This window comes from Eurytemora carolleeae, unplaced genomic scaffold (genome assembly GCF_000591075.1).
Source record: "Eurytemora carolleeae unplaced genomic scaffold, Eaff_2.0 scaffold1463, whole genome shotgun sequence".
NCBI lineage: Eukaryota > Metazoa > Arthropoda > Copepoda > Calanoida > Temoridae > Eurytemora > Eurytemora carolleeae.
Genome location: NW_019397359.1, coordinates 57,924 through 77,325, shown reverse-complemented (window position 1 = coordinate 77,325; position 19,402 = coordinate 57,924). Strand labels below are relative to the sequence as shown.

The 19,402-nt window shown below is 35.5% G+C and overlaps 1 protein-coding gene across 1 annotated transcript; it reads left to right on the top strand.

Moving 5' to 3' along the window:
* Window positions 1-2,073: 2,073 nt before the first annotated feature.
* On the top strand, window positions 2,074-19,046 carry LOC111713736 (uncharacterized; the record flags this gene model as incomplete). The annotated part of the gene is given in 5 exon segments (XM_023488676.1): window positions 2,074-2,150; window positions 10,992-11,119; window positions 12,705-12,762; window positions 17,881-17,962; window positions 18,418-19,046. Coding segments are annotated over 5 exon segments (444 nt in total), but the record flags the coding sequence as incomplete, so codon positions are not given.
* Between the last annotated feature and the right edge of the window lie 356 nt (window positions 19,047-19,402).

Genomic DNA, 19,402 nt, shown 5'->3' with positions numbered 1-19,402 from the left:
TATTTTAATGGTTTTTGCTCATATTACATATATTTGGTGAAATTTGATATTTTTTTCCAAAAACAGAGGGTCGGAGAAAGTCGGCCCGGCGCCTAAGACTAGGTTCCCGACTCTAAGATTCTACTCGGGATGGAACTCATTTCCATGGTCAAAATAGACATTGGAGCCTTCTGACCGGCGTGCTAGTAGCCGGCAGTTACATTATGGTCATCTTAGCACAGATTTTACATGTTGTATGTCGAGTTATAGGTAATTGGGCACAAGGAATTTATTTCTAAGGTCAACATAAATATTGGAGCACCCTGACCGGCTAAGCCTCCTAGGACAATGCTAAGTTATGTTTAAACACTGTTTAAATTTCCCGGAGAGTATGTTTTGTTATGGTTCATTTAAATTACAAATTTTATTTTATAAAGCAGGTATCGAAATTTTTGAAGACGGACCAATTAAGAATGAAAGTACAGGGTCATCCACCAAAGATGAAACTTAAGGAGACGTTAAGAATTTATGAGACTTTTTTCAAAAATTTCTGGTATCTTTCTTTGCCAAATTATTGGAATAACTTTAAAACACAATTAAAGCAAAAGCCAAAGTTAAAACTTAGATCGTCAGTTTTGAAAAGCCCATGGTCTTAGCTAAAGTCTCATCTCTTAGACGTTTTAGAAGTCTTGTGTTTTTTACTAATCCTCAAAACTTGCAAAAATACTCATTTCAATTTGCTCCAAATATTTTGCTGACAATCCTATGGATTGTATTTACCAACTTGGAACATTTAATTACTGAACAAAGTTACCTAACTGAGGATTATTCCCCAATGAAGACCTACATGACGAATAAGGCCTTCTAACATCAACAAGTAGTCATTTAGTAATAAACAAGTTAATTAGTAAAACCATTAGTTGGGAAAGAATGCCTACTTTAAAAAGCTATTAAAATCACAACTTTATTAGTGGGAAGCAACGGAAATATCCATTTCCCAACTAAATGACATCAGAGGGGCTTACAAGGAGTCAAGGAGGCTTCTTGTACAAGAAAGACCCTTCATATCATAAGTAAACCATAGATTTTTCTGATCCAGGAGGGGGGCAGAGCAACCGTAGCCCCCCCCCCCTTGTATACTATTATTTAAACTTGAAAGTGTCATACTTGAGATCCATCCTTTTTACGGGAAAACAAAATTTGGAGAAAAAGACAATTAAAACAATAATGAAAATTATTTCTTTAACCTTGGCCTTATGACGAGAAAATTGGAAAATTATTTACAAGTAATATTTATATTTGATAACGTTTTCAAAAAACCTCCTCCATGGGGTTCGGAGATTTTCCACGGGGTTCATGGCTTCTTGGCCTTCCCTCCCTTGTAGTACAGACAAAAATAAAAGACCATTTGAGCAATAAACTGTAGTTGGTTTGGTTGTGGGCCCTTATTATTATGAAGTACTGGCTAGATATTTAGACATTGTTTTAAGATAACTTTGACTAATTTATTATATGAGAGTTCACAAAATAGTATTGTACCCTATTATATTTTGTGTCTTAAAAGATCACTGATGAAGTGTGTGCTTATTCTTAAAGAAATACAACATATGTTACAGTTACAGCTGAAAGGTTTCCTGACTCCTGTCCCCTTCATCTGCTTATTTAAGATGTATGCAAACCAAGTTTTTCTTATTGAAAGATAATTGTAGTAGGATGAAATGCTTCAAATTCTTCAAAAATCATGGCATAGAATAAATTGAGAGTCAAAATTTATAAACCGAATCTGTAACCTTACTTTTCCTGTCCTAACCAAGTTATTACTCTTTACCAAGCAAGTCCTCATGTAAAATTAATGATATCCAAAGGTTTCAAGTAATTCAGTGAATACTAGAGGGGGGGGGGGAAAAAAGGTGGACTGTAAGTGTGAGGGAGTGCATAATAGGGTGGGAAATATTCCATGGCAAGTTTTTTGAAAAATGGGAATGTAACGAGCAAGGTTTTAAAGATTTTAAAATATTTCATACAAATCTTTTGACAGTGCTGTATATTATAATATCCATGTTTTCTATTTTTTTTACCCTTGACTTTTGTTAGAATGAAATTCTTCGTGACTACATGATTGATGAAAAAATGTGGAAAAAATACTTTGATCACTGCATAAATCTGCTTAGGTATACTTTAGTATTAAATTTATTTTGGGGGGGGGGGATTTCAGGCCATTCAATCAAAAAGAATGAATGGACAGGTTGGGATCAACCTCCTGTGTCCCACCTAATAAAAATCTCCTTAACTTCTTTTTCTAGCTTACTGAGATAGGGAGGGGAGGCAACCCGCACCCATTTTACTTCTGACCCCCATATGACGTCACAAAACGGGTTTGTGGCATGTGCTCACCCCTATGCTGTCCGATCCTCACCCGTTGGCCTTCCAGCAAAATTTCTTAATTTGTATATGCTAATTATGAATGAAGGATTAAATTTATAGACGTCTTGGTATCTATCATACAATATACTTATTCATGTTGTGTTTGTAACAGCAGATTTCAGATCACACAAGATTTTAGTGAAGATACTTTTTCTTAAATGACTGGAAATTTCCAAGATACCCATGTGGGGAATTCCCCAAATACCCAGACATTGGAGGATTTCCAAAATACCCAGACATTTGGGGAATTGCCCAAATGCCTAGGTTTTTGGGAGACTCCCCAAATATCCAGTCATTTGAGAAGTTTCGTAAATCGATAAAATATACCACCCTCAAATACCTATAGGAATTTAGGGAATTTCCCAAATATCAAGTCAATTGAGAAATTGAGTATTTGGGGAATTTCCCAAATGCCTGGGTATCTGGGAAATTTCCCAAATGCCTGGGTATCTGGAAAATTTCCCAAATGCCTGAGTGTCTGGGAAATTTCCCAAATACCTATTGATATTTAAGGGTGGTATATTTTTAAGATTTTGGAAATTTCTCAAATGACTGGAAATTTCCAAGATACCCAGGCATTTGGGGAATTCCCCAAATACCTAGCCATTTGAGAAATTTCCCAAATACCTGGGTATCTGGGCAATTTCCCAAATGCCTAGGTTCGTGGGAAATTCCCCAAATATCCAGTCATTTGAGAAATTTCCAAAATCTTAAACTATACCACCCTCAAATACCTAAAGGAATTTGGGGAATTTCCCAAATGCCTGAGTGTCTGGGAAATTTCTGAAACGACTGAGTGTCTGGGAAATTTCCCAAATGCCTGGGTATCTGGAAAATTTCCCCAATGCCTAGGGTTTCCAGTCGTAATTTTGTTACGCGTAATTATGCGTAACGAAACATAACACTTTCTTTCACTTACGCAGGAGCATTACGCGTAATTACGCATATATTACGTTTACGAAAGAAATTCTAGTTTTGCGTAATTAAGGCGTAATTACGCAAAATTACATATTACGCAACAATTCCATAATAAATAAAGTACATATTAATTCTCAGAAATAATTATAGCGGGACAGTATGTACTCAACCCCCCCCCCTTCTATTCTTTCCTGCTGACCACCCCCCTCGACTTCTATTTATTTATTTCGACATTTTTTCAAACAAGGAAGGTAAACTTGAGAAAGTAGGTTGAAATATTAACAAGTCGTTGAAAATTAAAAATTTTATAGATTATGTATTGGCTGAAATTCCGATTCAACTTGCGTGACATTATTTTCCTTGTAAGTTAGTTGTTTTATTTAAGTTAAAAGTTAAAACATCAAAATTTCATAGACGTAATTAAGGAAAAATTTCGCAAAATTACTTTGTAGAAACTATGCGAAATTGAAGTTTCGCTAATTACGTGTAATCATTACAAAATTTTGCGAAATTACCTTGTAGAAATTACGCGAAATTAGGCTGTAATTACGCGTAATTATAGTTTCGCTTTTTATGCGTAATTATTACGAAATTTTGCGAAATTACATCGTAGAAATTACGCGAAATTACACTGTAATTACGCGTAATTATAGTTTCCATTATTACACATAATCATTACAAAATTTCGCGAAATTACATTGTAGAAATTACGCAAAATTACGCCGTAATTTCGCGAAATGGATATTTCCCCAATTACGCGTAATCCTGCGAAATTACACAAAATGAAAATCATTATGCGTAACTGCACGTAATTACGCGTAAGAGAATAATCTATTACGTTGGAAACCCTACGTGAGTATCTGGGAAAGGAATTGAGTCTTTACCAAAAACTTTTTAAAACACTATATCTTTGGATTCCAATGTTGTATACCTTAGATATTTCAAACTATGAATTTTGTTAGATCAAATAATGTAAGTTTGAAATATAAAAGATTTGCAACATTGGGTTCTAAAGATATAGGGATTTTAAATTCAAAGTTTGTGGCATAGACTCAATTCCTTTCCCAAATGCCTGGGTATCTGAATACCCAGTATCTAGAAAATGCCTACAGGAATTTGGGGAATTTCCCAAATGCCTGGGTATCTGGGAAATTTCCCAAATGCTTATTTGAAAAAAAATGTAAATAGTGTTGTGTCATGATTCCCACCCACATTTGTATTCATAAGATTTTTAGGTAATACAGAGCATCCCATATCATATTAGATTATATCCAAGATTTAATGATAAAATATGCACATAATACTATAGAGGACGTGAGTCAGACTCTAATGAAAATGCATAAAATACTTCCAGTTTGGCGGTCGGCTAACTAACGATGAAGATTTCAAAATAACTAACTATATTTTTAACTTAAGTTTACATGGTTGAAAATACCGTTTATATATATAACACATGTTATTTAAATATCATACATGGCTAGAGAAACTCTTCTACTTCTTTGCTGCCGCGGAGAATTCTCCAAGAAGGACGACTTTCATAACCACCACAGTAGTCCCCCAGAAGGAACGGCGGGGACGTGGTGGAGCAGATCCTTCTATCCCTTGAAGTCCTGTAAGGATTTCGAAATGCAGGTGCAGGGGGAGGAAGAATTTGAGGAATGAAATGAAACCTGACTCTCTTGGGTATTCTTGCGGCAGAGGATGGCGGAGGATCCAAAGAACTTGCCACTGGACGACGGCTGGGTCTTCCTCCAGGCGGAGGAAGAGCAAGAATAAAGGGGAGCATCACTGAACACAGGTTTCAGGCGATCAACAGAGACCACATCTTGCTTAGAACCAATCTGGAGGCAGAAATATTTGTCTTGCCTGTCTATTACTAGGTAAGGGCCTCGATAACGTGGTGCCAAGGATGATATAACTGCATCTTCACGAACAAAAACGTACTTAGCTGACACAAGAGCTGCAGGCAGTTGAACAGGTTGAACAGGACGAACATGATGAGGCGAAGAAACGGGAAATCCATCAATGGCTCTGTTAACTTTCCTGAGGAAGGCATCAGGGGGTAGCTCAGGAATGTCTATAAGTTCACCAGGTAAGGTCAAAGGGGAACTGTACACAGCCTCGGAAACTAAGAGGCCAGTATCATCTTTCGGAGTGGCTCTCTAGAGGAAGGTGAGAAAACCAATCAGAACCTGCTAACCTGGCTCGTAGAGAAGACTTCAAACTCCTGTGGAATCTTTCAACCATTCCATTACTTTGAGGATTAAAAGAGGTCGTAGTGGAGGCTGAAATTCCTACCATAAAACAAACTCCAGTCCAGATAGAAGACGTGAACTGAGAACCTCTGTCCGACGTGAGAACTGCAGGAACTCTAAATCTCGAAATCCAAGTAGAGATGAAAGCATGAGCACAAGACTCAGCTATGATGCAGGACAAAGGAACGGCCTCCGACCATCTTGTAGTTCTATCAATCATGGTGAAAAGATATATGAAACCATGACTAGATGGAAGAGGACCAACAAGATCCATATGAACGTAAGAAAATCTCCAGGTTGGCACTGGAATAGGGGAAACTGTAGAATGAACATGAGTTGAGATCTTGGATTTTTGGCATGAAATACATGATTTTGCCCACGAACCAACATCTCTGGACATCCCGGCCAAACAAATCTTGATGAGATCAATCTCTTGGAGGCTCTGACACCAGGATGAGAAATACTAGGTAGTTGCCTGAATAACTTGCGGCGAAGTTGAAGAGGAACCAGAGGACGAAGGGAACTGGTTGAAATATCACAAAAAATGTCACTAGTTCCCACAGAATGAGAAATCATTGAAAGAGATGGATTTAACCCATTCCTGACGGGACGGTCAATTTTGACTGGGTAAGGTTTTTAATTTTTAGCGCCTTCATTTTTAAACCAAATGTTGTCTCGTTTTATTCCAGATCCTTCGTACATATATGCCAAGTTTTGCAAATAGGTGACAGGTCGATAGATTAAACCGGCTTCACTTGGGGGGTAAATACAAAGACAGGTATAAATCAGTGAAAAAATGTTTAAAAAATTTTTTTTTTTCTGAAAAGTGTACATTTATATGTCAACTTTATGCTAATGTTATGTTCAGTGTAAAAAGTTTAAGTTTACTGCTCTTTTTTTGTCTTTTTTCTGCCCGGTCAAAATTTACTGTCTCGGACCAGGTCAATTTTGACCGCCTGGTCGAAATGCCGGTTTTTAAGCACACACTGTGCAGTATACACCCTACCCCAATATAGTATATTTACAAACACACCCTCACCGGTCAATTTTGTCCGTCTCGGCATCGGTCAAAATTGACCGCCCGGTCAATTTTGTCCGTGGATTCCAGGCTGCAGGGAACTCATCCAGGAGAGAGGCAACATCAGGGGCGAGTTTACACACAGAGGCAACGGAGGAATCAGCGGGAGAAAACCTAGCCGGTGCAAGGGGTTCAAAGGAGAGATTTTTAAGAACTTGGCGGTTCTTAGTGCCAACTAGAAGGTCAAACTCTGCCAGGAAGTCTGCTCCCAGGATTGGTTAGTCCACGCCAGGGAAGATGAACTGGAACTGGAAATGGTGGGAACCCAACTGTAGAGGAATTAATCTGGAAACCCAAGCTTTAGTTGGCTGTCCATCAGTCATTAGGAGAAGGGGCCTGTTGGTGCAGCTGAGGAATGATAGGGAAACACAGATCTTGAAGCTCCAGTGTCAACTAAATAATCACGGTTTGACAGGGCATCTTGGAGGTATATGAGATAACCACCGACAGGAAGGCTGTTTAATTTTTCCTCCTCCTGTCAGCTCTGGTGTTTCCCTGGAAACTGCAAGGAGGGCGACAATTGTTGGCTGCAGGACCAAAACATTTGTGGAAATAACACTCAGAGTTTGATGGACCAGGGGTTTGACTACAGCGGTTTGGGGATGGGCTTCTGCAGTCCTGAGCTCTACCACATGATGGGGAAGATGATGAGGTTGATGCTGCGGCTAGGAGGTGGTCAGTAGGTATAGCTTTCCTGGCGTCCCACAAACTATCGGCGTATAATGCCTTTTCACTAGGGTTTTTGAATTCCTTGGTGATGGTCCCTCATCTTGAGGGGCAACCTTTCCAGAAATAAACCTTGGAACAGGCAACCTGGTTTCTCATCCTCTGGGAGAAGGGCCAACATGGCGTCCATGAGAGCAGTAGGGCGTCGGTCTCCCAGCCCAGGGTGATGAATTAGTTTGGAGACCTTTCGACGGCTTGATAGAGTAAATGAGGAGACAAGCTTGGCCTTTAAATCCTCCTAAGGGGTTTCTGAGGAGGCAGCAGAACCCATGATCAGGCTGCATACCGAGACCATAATCATTTGGGGAAGCTTCTGGATGATGTGACCAAATTTGGTTTTTGACTGTGTGATTTGAGTGTTTCTGAAGGCAGCCTCTGCATGAAGGAACCACTAGTCGGGGTCCTCTGTTCAAAAATCCGGGAGCTTGACGGAGACTTTGGCGACGTACTCGGTTGGAGTTTCTGGTCCGTCATGATGCTCGGATGAACCACTTAATGTTCAAAGTTCAAGAAAATCACGAAACTGGATAGCATTTAACTGAATGTTCAAAGTCAGGGGTCACCAATATAGAGGATGTGAGTCAGACTCTAATGAAAACGCATAAAATACTTCCAGTATATATATATTTCTGATAACTTATTACTAGAGGGTTCAGAATTAGAGTCAATATCAATATCACATGTGTAGATGTTTATCCGTACTATGCCCCATATCCGTTCTATCTCATTCTGTTGAATCTTGTGGGATTTGTTTAACGCGGCCAGGCATCGTCCTCCACAATACAACTTTAATTGTAGAATTTTTTTAAATAGTTCATGTTTTGCATGGTCTGAAAAATGCTAAAAACTAAAAAGTAAACTTTTTCGCTCTAGTACATTTGAGGACCAAGACATTTTCTTCCTGAAAATATATTATTATTGTATATGACTTTGCAGTTTTCATGAGGTCACCGATGTTGAATATCCCATGGTAATAAATGCGGTTTTTCACATTTTACTCTGTATAAATTTATCTAGGTATATACTCGCTGACGATAATCTACTCAAAAAAAAGTTTTGGAACACCAAGAAAAAATCATTGCTCAAATAAAATCTTGGATTTTGATGTTCAATTCAGTAAAAGAAGGTGCTATAATCTAAAAAAGGGTTAATTTATTATAAAATCAATTAAAATTTATATTTAAAAAATTTGAAATTTGAAATAGGACCAGTTGTGTCCGATTGATGCAGCCTGAAAGAAAGAAAAAAACTATTTTCAGACTTATAATTATTGCCATTACAAATTAAGACATTAAGCTGGAAGGCCAAGGGGTGAGGGTGGATGACACAGAAGTAAGTACATGTCGCAAACACACTTTCTGACATCATCTGCGGCTCGGATGTCAAACGTTGCGGGTCACCTTCCTCCCCTCACTGAGATAACAGGTTTCTCAGATATTCCAATTCATACCCAACAAGGAAAGCACATGTTTGCATCAAGATTAGATGGAGGAGAACTCACATAATTAATTTACCTTGTGTTATTCTAATGGTAAAGTTTCTTTTTATGATCTTGAACATTTATACTGTGTAAAGCACTGGTAACCAATGTGCAAATATTCTAGTAAAATTCACATAATTTTTCACATGCTTTGTTAGACACAAGTAATATCAAGAGTTTAATACTCATAATTTTTAAGTGTTATATGAGAAAATGCGGTAATATTCTAGCTAAATTCCTGTCGTTTTTTACACATATTGGGCTTGTAGCGAACATATCACTGCAAGATCTCTCATGTTCCCAACTTGTTAATCATGAGTAATGAAATGTCAGAATATCCAGAATTTAATTCTTGTAAATATCTTGTGTTAAATATATGAGATATTACAGGAAGAAATTGCATGTTTCTTTTTTATTTGAAATGTAAAATCACAACTTTTGGTGTCTCTGTCCATTTTTTATAAACAAAAATTTATATAAAGCATGTATTTAAGAACACCTCAACATAGTTAAAAATTTAGTAGAAGATATCAATATGTGAAAATTGATCATCTTAAGACCGCATGTTCAATATTTTTAATGTAAAAGATAAAAAACTAAAATGTTAAGTTTCCAAACGTTTTTTATTGATTATATACTTTTACAAGTATTTTCTATAATACTAGCCTTAGCTAGGACGCTTCGTGCCCATCTTCTAAAGTAATTGTGAACATGTTCTCTTTGTGTATATCGTAAAACAAAACAAAAATATTTCGCGGATTTTCACAAAAAAATTTGTGGATTTTCAAAATTTTCAAAAATTTAATGAAGATCAAATTTTGATGGAGATAAATATTCGAAAATTTGATCATTCTTAAACCTTCCCTGTGGTCATTTGGGCCCGATCGGTTCAGCCGTTTTGACAAGCCAAATTTATAAATAGATATAAAAATATACTAAATCATTTAATCTTTTCCTGGGATTTATAAAATGTATTTAAGTAGATTGTGTAAAAATCCCGTGTAGATCTCATGATATAAACTTAAGTCACCCCTGTGGAAATCTCTGTCCTATACCCATGATCAAATTGTCAACAATTACCTTGTTGACATGAGATTTAACCAAAGATAATATATATATAGATATGCAGGCAGGTATAAATTTAGAGGTCTTGAGAAAAAGTGCAAACAGCACCATCTCTGTCGTACGCATGGCATTTTATCCTCTGGATTGTTGCTAATTTATCACTTTTTTTATGCGTGATAACACTAAATGCGTACTATAGTATCAACAATGTATACTGCATATTGTACTTAATGAAACAAATTAATCAATGCAAATAAAACTGAGGTAGGAATTTGACTAGACAAAGTTTAAATGTGCAAGTTGTAGTGAATGGCATATGTAAATTAACGCAATTTAAATAAAAATTATTACTATAAAAGTACATCGAATCTAGGACAAAGTACAACTGATCTGGTCAAACAGGTCCAGATAGCAACACTTGAACTATACAGGATGCAATACGCGTACTGTATGTTTTTATATCACAAATGCGTATTTCCTACAGAAGGCAGCAAGGGGAGAAAGGAACATAGAAAGTAATCAATTTGCTATAGATGTCTCTCCTTGCACCTTTTCTCAGAGGTTCAAAAATTAGTTGTCTGCTACAAGCAATTTAGGAAGGAGGTTTCTACCTGCCTGCATATCTATATATATATTATCTTTGGATTTAACATAGGATTTTCAATGGTCACTTGTGTAAAAGCACCAGATATTTTAGTGTTCTCCAAAGGATTTTGTAAGTTGGGTACAATAATAAGTAGAAAATAATTTTTGGCAATTTATTTTTCTTTTTTTCTATTTTTCATTTTAGTTTTAATTTCCAATTTTAATAATTCCATTATTGTTATGCAATGAATAAATAATCATATGCAAGTGATTACCTTTAATTAAACTGTCAAACTTATTTTTGATAAAGTTGAAATGGGAAATGGCTTGTTTTTGAAAACTTTATGAATATTATAAATGTTGCACTCTGATACAGTTTAATGTGAGTGCATAACTGAAAATTTGCAGTGGAAATATTCACTAAGACTGAACAAATTCCATTCAGTGGCCCTAGACATTTGACATTTTTTGTTAATTGCAGGAAACGTATCGATAATAAAACTACAAAATCTGTGTTCTTTATGGCAAGCGAGGACACTGAGTGGCTAAAAAAAAACTTCGGTCAAGAACCAGATATTGCATTTCCTGGAGATATTTCAAATCTTCCAGGTTATTATAATTATATTCATGACACTTTTATATTGGTAGGTAGTGCTGAAATTATCATGATGTGCCAAAATAATAGTGCTACATGTAATTTTGTGAACTGTTTGCATAATTGACTTGGTGCAATGAAGTTTTTTTATAACAGAAATAGAAAATTAAATTTATTTTCCATTTTATTTTTTTCAATTTTTTAAAAACATTTTATAAATTTTATCTTAGAAATTTTAATGGCCTCGAGGGTTTCCATTTTGCCATTTTGGTAATCGAATAATCTGGAAATTTGTTGCGTAAACCAGAATTCCAGGATAATTTTGGATCAAATGGAAAAAAAATTTTGACATTTTTCCCACAAAAATTTTTAAACCAGTTTTAAACCTTCCCTTGGGCCATGTGAGTTGCCTCATAAATTTTTGTCTTAGTGAGTTTTGACGTTTATTGGATAAAAACAGACAAACAAACAGACGAGCAAAGTATATAAATAGAGTTAGAATTAGAAAACTCGGGAATATGAGGACGACTTTTAGACTTAAATTATGACTTTAAATAGTTCAATGAACATGAGACACGGTAATTACATGGTGCATATACTATACTGTATACAGACAAATTAATATTTAACTGATTTGCTTTCTAACAACATCAAATAGACTTAAGATTGCTATATTTGTCGTCTTTCTTTCCATAGTTTTCTGTAGATGAAATTATTTTGAGACATGGCAGTCAAGATTTATGTTTCATGATAATTTACTGTAGTATTACATTATTTAAAGCTAAACCAGGCATACATTCTTTTGTTATGTAGATAGTATTACTTAATGGTTTTATCTTCTAAATAAGTTTAAGATGACTTTAATGTTTTACTGGAACCTTTTCCCGAAAAATTCGGGAAAGATTTTTCCGAAAACTGGAATTTTCAGGAACACTATTTCGGGATGTTCCAAAATTCTGGAACAATGATCCGGAAATTTCCGGCTTACAGGAAAAAAATGTTTTGTTAATCGTTCCGGAATTCCGGAATTCCATAAGGGAAATCATTTCTGTAGGTAAATGTAACCCGGAATTACAGTGGAAACCCTATTTGCCTCCATTCTGGTTTATGAAATCAAAAATATTTTAATTTTTTTTCATGTAAAACTCGTATGATTTTTGAGACTGTTTAAGTTAATGTTTGAAAAATTCCTGTAAGTTCATGGGAAAGCAATAACCAAGCAGTAAAAAATTAGGTAAAAAATGCTAAAATATGAACTAATAAACTCAAACTGAAACTCTGCAAACTAATAATGTGAACGTTTGATATAATTAAAACAGTAGACCATTTTTATAAATCTCAGGAAAAGAACTAAGGAACACAGAAAGATTATATAAAAGCATAAATTGAAGTTTTTTGTTTAAAATCAGATTATTTTTTAAATTATGGATTTATGGGTTTTAAATATATTTTATGAAATATATAAAATGTTTAGAAAGTATAAGGTGTTTGAATTTGATCCAAGATTATGCATTCCACCATCAATTCTAAATCATCATTAGACCATTACCCTCCCCTAATAAATTCTTTATAATTCTAACACTTTTAAATTAATTTTAGGTTCTAAAATGCCCCCAAGAGATTTGTTTTTGATTTCAATATGTGATCATCTGATCAGGTACTTTTAAATTTTTGTTATTATGCACATATTAGATTACATAGTCAAAAAAGAGATCCTTTCTTGAGGTCATCTTGATCACAACTGCAGATTCAAGTTGTGGAGTTTACTCTCTGGGGGTTAGAATGCAAATCATATAGGTTCATTATTGCAGTTGGCTTGGTATGAGAATCAGTCTTTAGGAGTTAGGCTTGAGGCAGAAATCAGTTTAAACTCTCGGGTCTTTGAATCTTGAGCATGAGTCATGGGGAGAAATATTAACTTCAGCAACAAATTACACAATGTTAATCTTTCTTTGTATTATTAGAATAATAAATCCTCCCAGCTGGCAAAATAACCAATTTTGGTTATTCCACACTGCTGGAAAAAAACCAGAAAACTTTTTTGTTTAACTGAAAAAGACCTAATGCATTTCGGTTAACTGTTCAAATATGTGAGAATATTCTCACAAGGAAAATTTCTGAATCAGCAAAAAGTTTTTAGAATTACCGGAAAGTTTTTAAAGTAATGGGAAAAGTTTTTAAATTGACCAAAAAAGGTTTTAGAAAAACTAAACAAATTTTAGATCAACCGAAAAAGTTTTTAGAAAACCTAAAACGTTTTAAGAACAACTGAAAAAGTTTTTAGATAAAATAAAAAGTTTTTCGAACAACCAAAAAAATATGTTAGAAAAACTATAAATGTTTTATTTTGATATGGTTGGCTGTTATATGTTCAAAGTGGGGTTACCTATCAGGTTTCCAACCTTTTCCGGTTCATCTTGGTTCCGTTACGGTCCACGAATAAACCTACCCTACATTTGAACTACGCAAAACTAGTTGAGGCATGCTGAAAGGAATGTTTAGATAACAATTTTTGACCAGGATAAGTCATTTTGTATAGACTTTTTCCTTATGTCAATATTACTTTTTGCAGATTTTTTAGAGTAGATTGATTTGTAGTTAGCCATTGATGATATTATATATAGATTTTTATATTTTAAATGTTTATTTTGATATAATTATCTGAAGTGTATCGATTAGATAGTAATTTATAGAAATCACTAAAAATTTTAATTAAACCCAAATAATACAGTTTGATATTAGGTGAAGAATTTCTAGCTCTAGGTTCATATAGAGTAACTATAGGTTAATATAAGTAGCTCTAGATTCATGTCTAGAGTAGCTCTAGCTTCATTTAGAGTAGTTCTAGGTTCATGTATAGAGTAGGTCTAGGTTCATATAGAGTAACTCTAGGTTCATATAGAGTAGCTCTAGGTTCATGTCTAGAGCAGCTCTAGGTTCATGTCTAGAGCAGCTCTAAGTTCATAAAGAGTAGCTCTAGGTTCATGTCTAGAGTATATTGAAGTTAGGAGGAGAAGGAGAAGATCTACCGTTCCTAGACTGATAATTGATTGTAAGTTAACTTTAAAGGCAATATTAGTGTAAACATCTATTTTTGAATAACCACAGGCAATGCTGTGCAATTCAACTTGGAAAAAAATTCATTTTGTATGTTATACAATACTAGAAAGAATTCTAGAGGATAATTGACATAATATTGTAATAATAAAATAAATAAGTTTAAGCTATTTTAAATATAAAAGGTTTAAATTTCCACAATACAAAGATTTAGTATATTTATCATAATATTTATATACATATCTAATATATAGATAGAATTAGAAATGAATATGATCTTAATTTTAGCGAATTTGTTTTTACCTTCTCTAGGAGGGTCGCCCCCATGGCGGCCATGAACTTGGTATATCCGGATACAAAGCAGGGCTTTCCCTTTGTTCCTTCAAAATAACAAAAGAATGAATTAATTATAAAATTAAATTAAATTGAAAATTAAAGCATAACAATTAAAATCATACGCCTCTGAACATGTAAATATAATACTACTTCTAATAATAATTAAGTAATAATTAATTGTAATAATTGAGGTCAACCTTCAAATTTAGAAAAATTAAAAAATTACCTTCTTTACTTAGACCAAGAAATAAGCGCTGAAAGAAAGAGGATTCTCAGAGCTATACCCCCTTAAATTAATGAATCAGTTAATGCAAAATGATTTTTGAAGAAATAGAGAGAAAAAAAATTGCGCCATGAACATGTTTTTTTTCGTCTTTTCGTCCTCCTAGTAGTAAACAAACATTATATAAACATTCAGCAAACACCTCTCCTCCTAGTTGTAAACATTATATAAACATTCAGCAAACATCTATCCTCCTAGTTGTAAACATTATATAAACATTCAGCAAACATTGCTTCTCTTGGTTGTAAACATTATATAAACATTCAGCATGCAGGGCTCCTGGCTCCGCTGATAGAGGCTTTGAAGGGGAAGGTTTCAACACTCCTGGACCTAAGAGATTAATCAAGCGTTCTCCGCCTCCAGATCCGTCCTATCAACTGTTCCAACCCTTGTGAACCCAGATCCCTCCACCAAGGTTTCCCTCACTGTAAATGCCTCTGGTTCTCATGTTGGAGCTGTTCTCCAACAGGATGTTGCTGGTTCTTGGGCTCCCTTAGCTTTCTACTCTAAGAAGCTGTCCTCCGCCGAGTCAAGATACTCCGCCTTTGATCGGGAGCTGTTTGCTGCATACTCCGCCCTCCGCCATTTCCGGTTCCTCCTGTAAGGTAAAGAATTTGTTCTTTTCACTGATCACAAACCTCTAACTCATGCCTTCTTCAGGACTTCTCCGCTCTGGTCCAACATGCAGCAACGTCATCTCTCCTTCATCTCCGAGATCAACTGTGATATTTGTCACCTCCTAGGAGAACACAATTTAGTAACTGACGCCTTGTCCCGCCAGTGTCACATAGCTCCAGTCCAAGCCCTGAGTTAAGCCAGTCCTCTGTTTCTTCGAGTCCAATTACAGCTAGCTCTATTCCGAACCCTGAGCCAAACCCGCCTACTGTTCTCCTCAACCTGAACCTGTTCTTCTCATCATCCTACTCCTGCTGGTGTCCTGGACCCTGAGGTGCCAGCGGTGTCAGACCCTGTGATGGGTCCTCTACCACTGTTTTGATGCCCTCTCCTCCAACAGTGCCAGGAATATCATTTTTGGAAATGGTAGAATTACAACAGTCATGTCCAAAAGTTCAGAAGCTCCGCCAGTCCTCAGTCTTAGTACCTGTCTCCAGGTCTTATAAATTGCTGTGTGATGTTTCTACAGGTATCCACCGTCCACTGGTTCCTGAAAGCATGAGAAAAGCAGTTTTTTCTTCCATCCACAGAGTTTCTCACCATGGAAAATGAGCTTCTCAGAGGTTGATTTCCCGGAGTTTTGACTGGGAGTTCCTGTCAAAGAATGTGAATCCAGAGCTATGTAAAATCTCCTGTTCTTCATATACCATTTCCTGGACGGAGGTTCTCTCACATACATGTGTATCTTGTTGGTCTTCTCCCTCAGTCCAATAGTTTCTCTTATCTCTTCACCATCATTGACAGATCTACAAGATGGCTGGAGGCTGTTCCCCTCCAATCTATGACTGTGGAGGAGTGTTCAAAGGTACTCTTACGTTCATGGATTCCTATGTTTGGGGTTCCTGATGTAATAATATCAGATCGAGGGGCTCTGTTCAAAAGCTCAGTGCAAGTTTCTGGGTATAGTGCTCTCACCCATGACTTCGTTCTGTCCTCAGTCTAACAGAATTGTGGAAAGATTTCATTGTCAACTCGAGGTTTCTCTACACTCTCGTTTGGTTGGGTCTGATTGGTTCCAGAATCTTCCCCTGGTTCTACTATGTCTCCGTAGTGTTCCCAGAGAAGATTCTGCCATCTCCGCCTCCGAGGCTCTTTTTGGTTCTCGTTAGTGTTGCCCCGAGAGTTTCTGGACAGTCTAGAGCCTCAGACTTGAAGCCAGACAGGATTCCGTCAAGTTTAACCTCCTGTTCTCATGTGTTTGTCAGGGAAGATACATCTTAGCCTCTGTTGTCTCCGCTGTACAGAGGGCCTTATCTAGTTCTTCCCAAGTATCCAAAGTATTTTCAAGTCCAGATTGGTTCTAAGTCCGACTCCGTCTCAGTGGACTGGCTCAAACCTGTTCTTTCTGATTGTCCTCTGGTTTCACAGTTGCCTCCCTGACAGGGAAGACCTCCATTGGCTTCGGCTCTGTTGGCTCCAGCTCCGTCACCACCAGCTCCGTTGGCTCCAACTTCTCCAGCACCTCTCCAGAAAGCCCAGAGAAAGAAGAAGAGAGTTAGATTCTCACCTTATCAGCCTTCTCCTCTCCCAGTTCGACGGAACCCTCGAAGAGAAGTCCGAGATAACCATCGAGTTTTTCATTAACTTCATCACCTTGATGCTGGGGGACCCCTGTGGCGCCCCTGTTGGATTTCTGGAATGCAGTACACAGCACACTCCATACTTCAAATGTTATTGTTTAGATTATGGTCTACTGCATCTTGTATTTATACTGTATTTGATAAATACATATTCAGTCTGTTTATTTCTCACGTTTATTTAGCTTCGCTACACCTTCCCCTTTTTTTTTGCCTTTAATTTCTCCTTTCCCTCTCCAGTTCCCTTCTCTTTTACTTTTTTCCTTTCCTTTTCCTTTCCCCTTCCCCTTTTCCTTCCTCTTTTCCTTCCCCCCACCCTTTTGTGACATTTAATAGACCAAAGTAGAAGGGGAGAAGTTTCTCTTCCCTTTTCTTTTTCCTTTCCTACCTGGGCTTGTTAAAAATTGGTGTGTTAAAATGGTTAAATATTTAGATAAAAATTTAAAATAAAAATTGAGTTTTGGAACGGATATTTGCTAGTTTAGTTAACTATAATAGTCAAATTAATAATTATCATGATAATTATATGATAATTATAATGATAATTACTAATTTATAATAATAGTCAAATTAACTTTGATCTCTGGAAGTAAATAGTTGTGTAAAAGTTAACTATTTGTAGTGAAAGTAAAGTAAAAGTTGAGTTGAAGTCAATTTATAGTCGAATTTTGTTTGCTGGGTGGTTTTTCTTTACATGTAGTTTCCTTAATTTTTATTGCATTATGTCAAATTTGGAATCCACAAATATATCAACAGATTAATATATCTAGGGTGCACACATTCACTGAAGAAATAACCAATTGTACTTGTTCAAACTTTAAATAGATTACTAATTAACCATGACTAGATCATTTGGAACTTTTGGACTGTGGGGAGGAATGTGGACCAAAGGAACAGTGATGTATGCTTATACAGGAACACATATTAATGTAAGCTGCATTTTAAGAGTAAAACTCCTCACAAAACAATTACATTAAATGTAGAGCTTGGCATAGTATTTGTCTCTAACTCATTACAAACCTTCATATTCAATCAAACTTTGAACAGACTGGCAGTTTCAAAATTTATATAGGACAAAAAATGGTCTTGAACACATGATTTAGTTGAACAAACAATTTTTCTGAGCATTGTTTTTTTAGTCAACAAACATTTCAAAAATATTTAAAATTTTACAAAATTAATTTAATGTTAGCAAACAAATTGGGGCATTAACAAATTTGCCATTTTACAACAAAAACTCTTATTTTGAAAATGACAAAATAGTGTAATTCCTATTTGAATGACACATACAAATGGTATTACAGTGGACTAATTAAATGATTTTATTTCTTCTAATATAGACTGGTGATATGTTTAACATTCTAATTTACTGTTTTATTTCCAGACTGAAGAGCATTCTATTCGTGTCAACAGTTCAAGTTGGGAAGCTATCGACTTAAATCAATTCAGAACCAAAAACAACAAAAGTGGAAAATCAAACTAAAGTCTAATTGCCATTTTTTTGGGAAATCTGAAACTTTTGACTTTTTTAATGTGCTTCAAAAAATATATTCATATTTATCCACCTGTTTAAGTGAAGAGAAGCAGACAATAATATTTTTCCCAAATTTAAACAAAAGTGAATGCAATCATGGTAAGTTACATTGCATTCCTACTTTTAGAGTTGCAATATAAATATCATGGATTCATAGAGTAATAGTTTTGATTGTAATAGTCAGTTATAACTATGTATTTCATCATTTGCAGGGAGGTAATAGTGAAAATATATTTAAAGGAGGGAATACTACATTTCGTTGGTTTCCATGGACCTAGTTGGTCAAAGTATCTCTATAGATAGTTGAGAACCCAACATGGGAAACTCTCAGCATTGTAATATTCCCTTTTACAGGGGGCCCCAATAAACATTGGAAATAAGTGAAAACTTTAATATCATCTTCAATCCATGTGGCATTTTTTCATGATCATAATTATTGCAGTGTTCCTGCTTAATCATCTTAATACTAAACACTTGGTCTTGAGATTTTCAAAATGTAGTCTACTATTTTTTTTATCTTCAAAATTGACGAAGAAATTTCTACAAATTTTAAATTTATTTAGTGAATCAAAATTGTTTTAATATATATAATATCTTATGTTGGGCAACGTTTAATACACAAGAATTAGGTAGACCAGTTTATGAAAAAGCTGGGATGACATATATCCTGGCTTTTATTTTTATTCTCATGAAATCACTTTAAAGTTGTCTTTCAATGCCCATGTTTATTTGGACATCTTGTATATTGATTGAAATAGATATTTTTTTTTACATTTCAACTTTACATTTCAACTTTAACAGTTTAAAACTTTTGGGAATAGATGTTGCATGATAG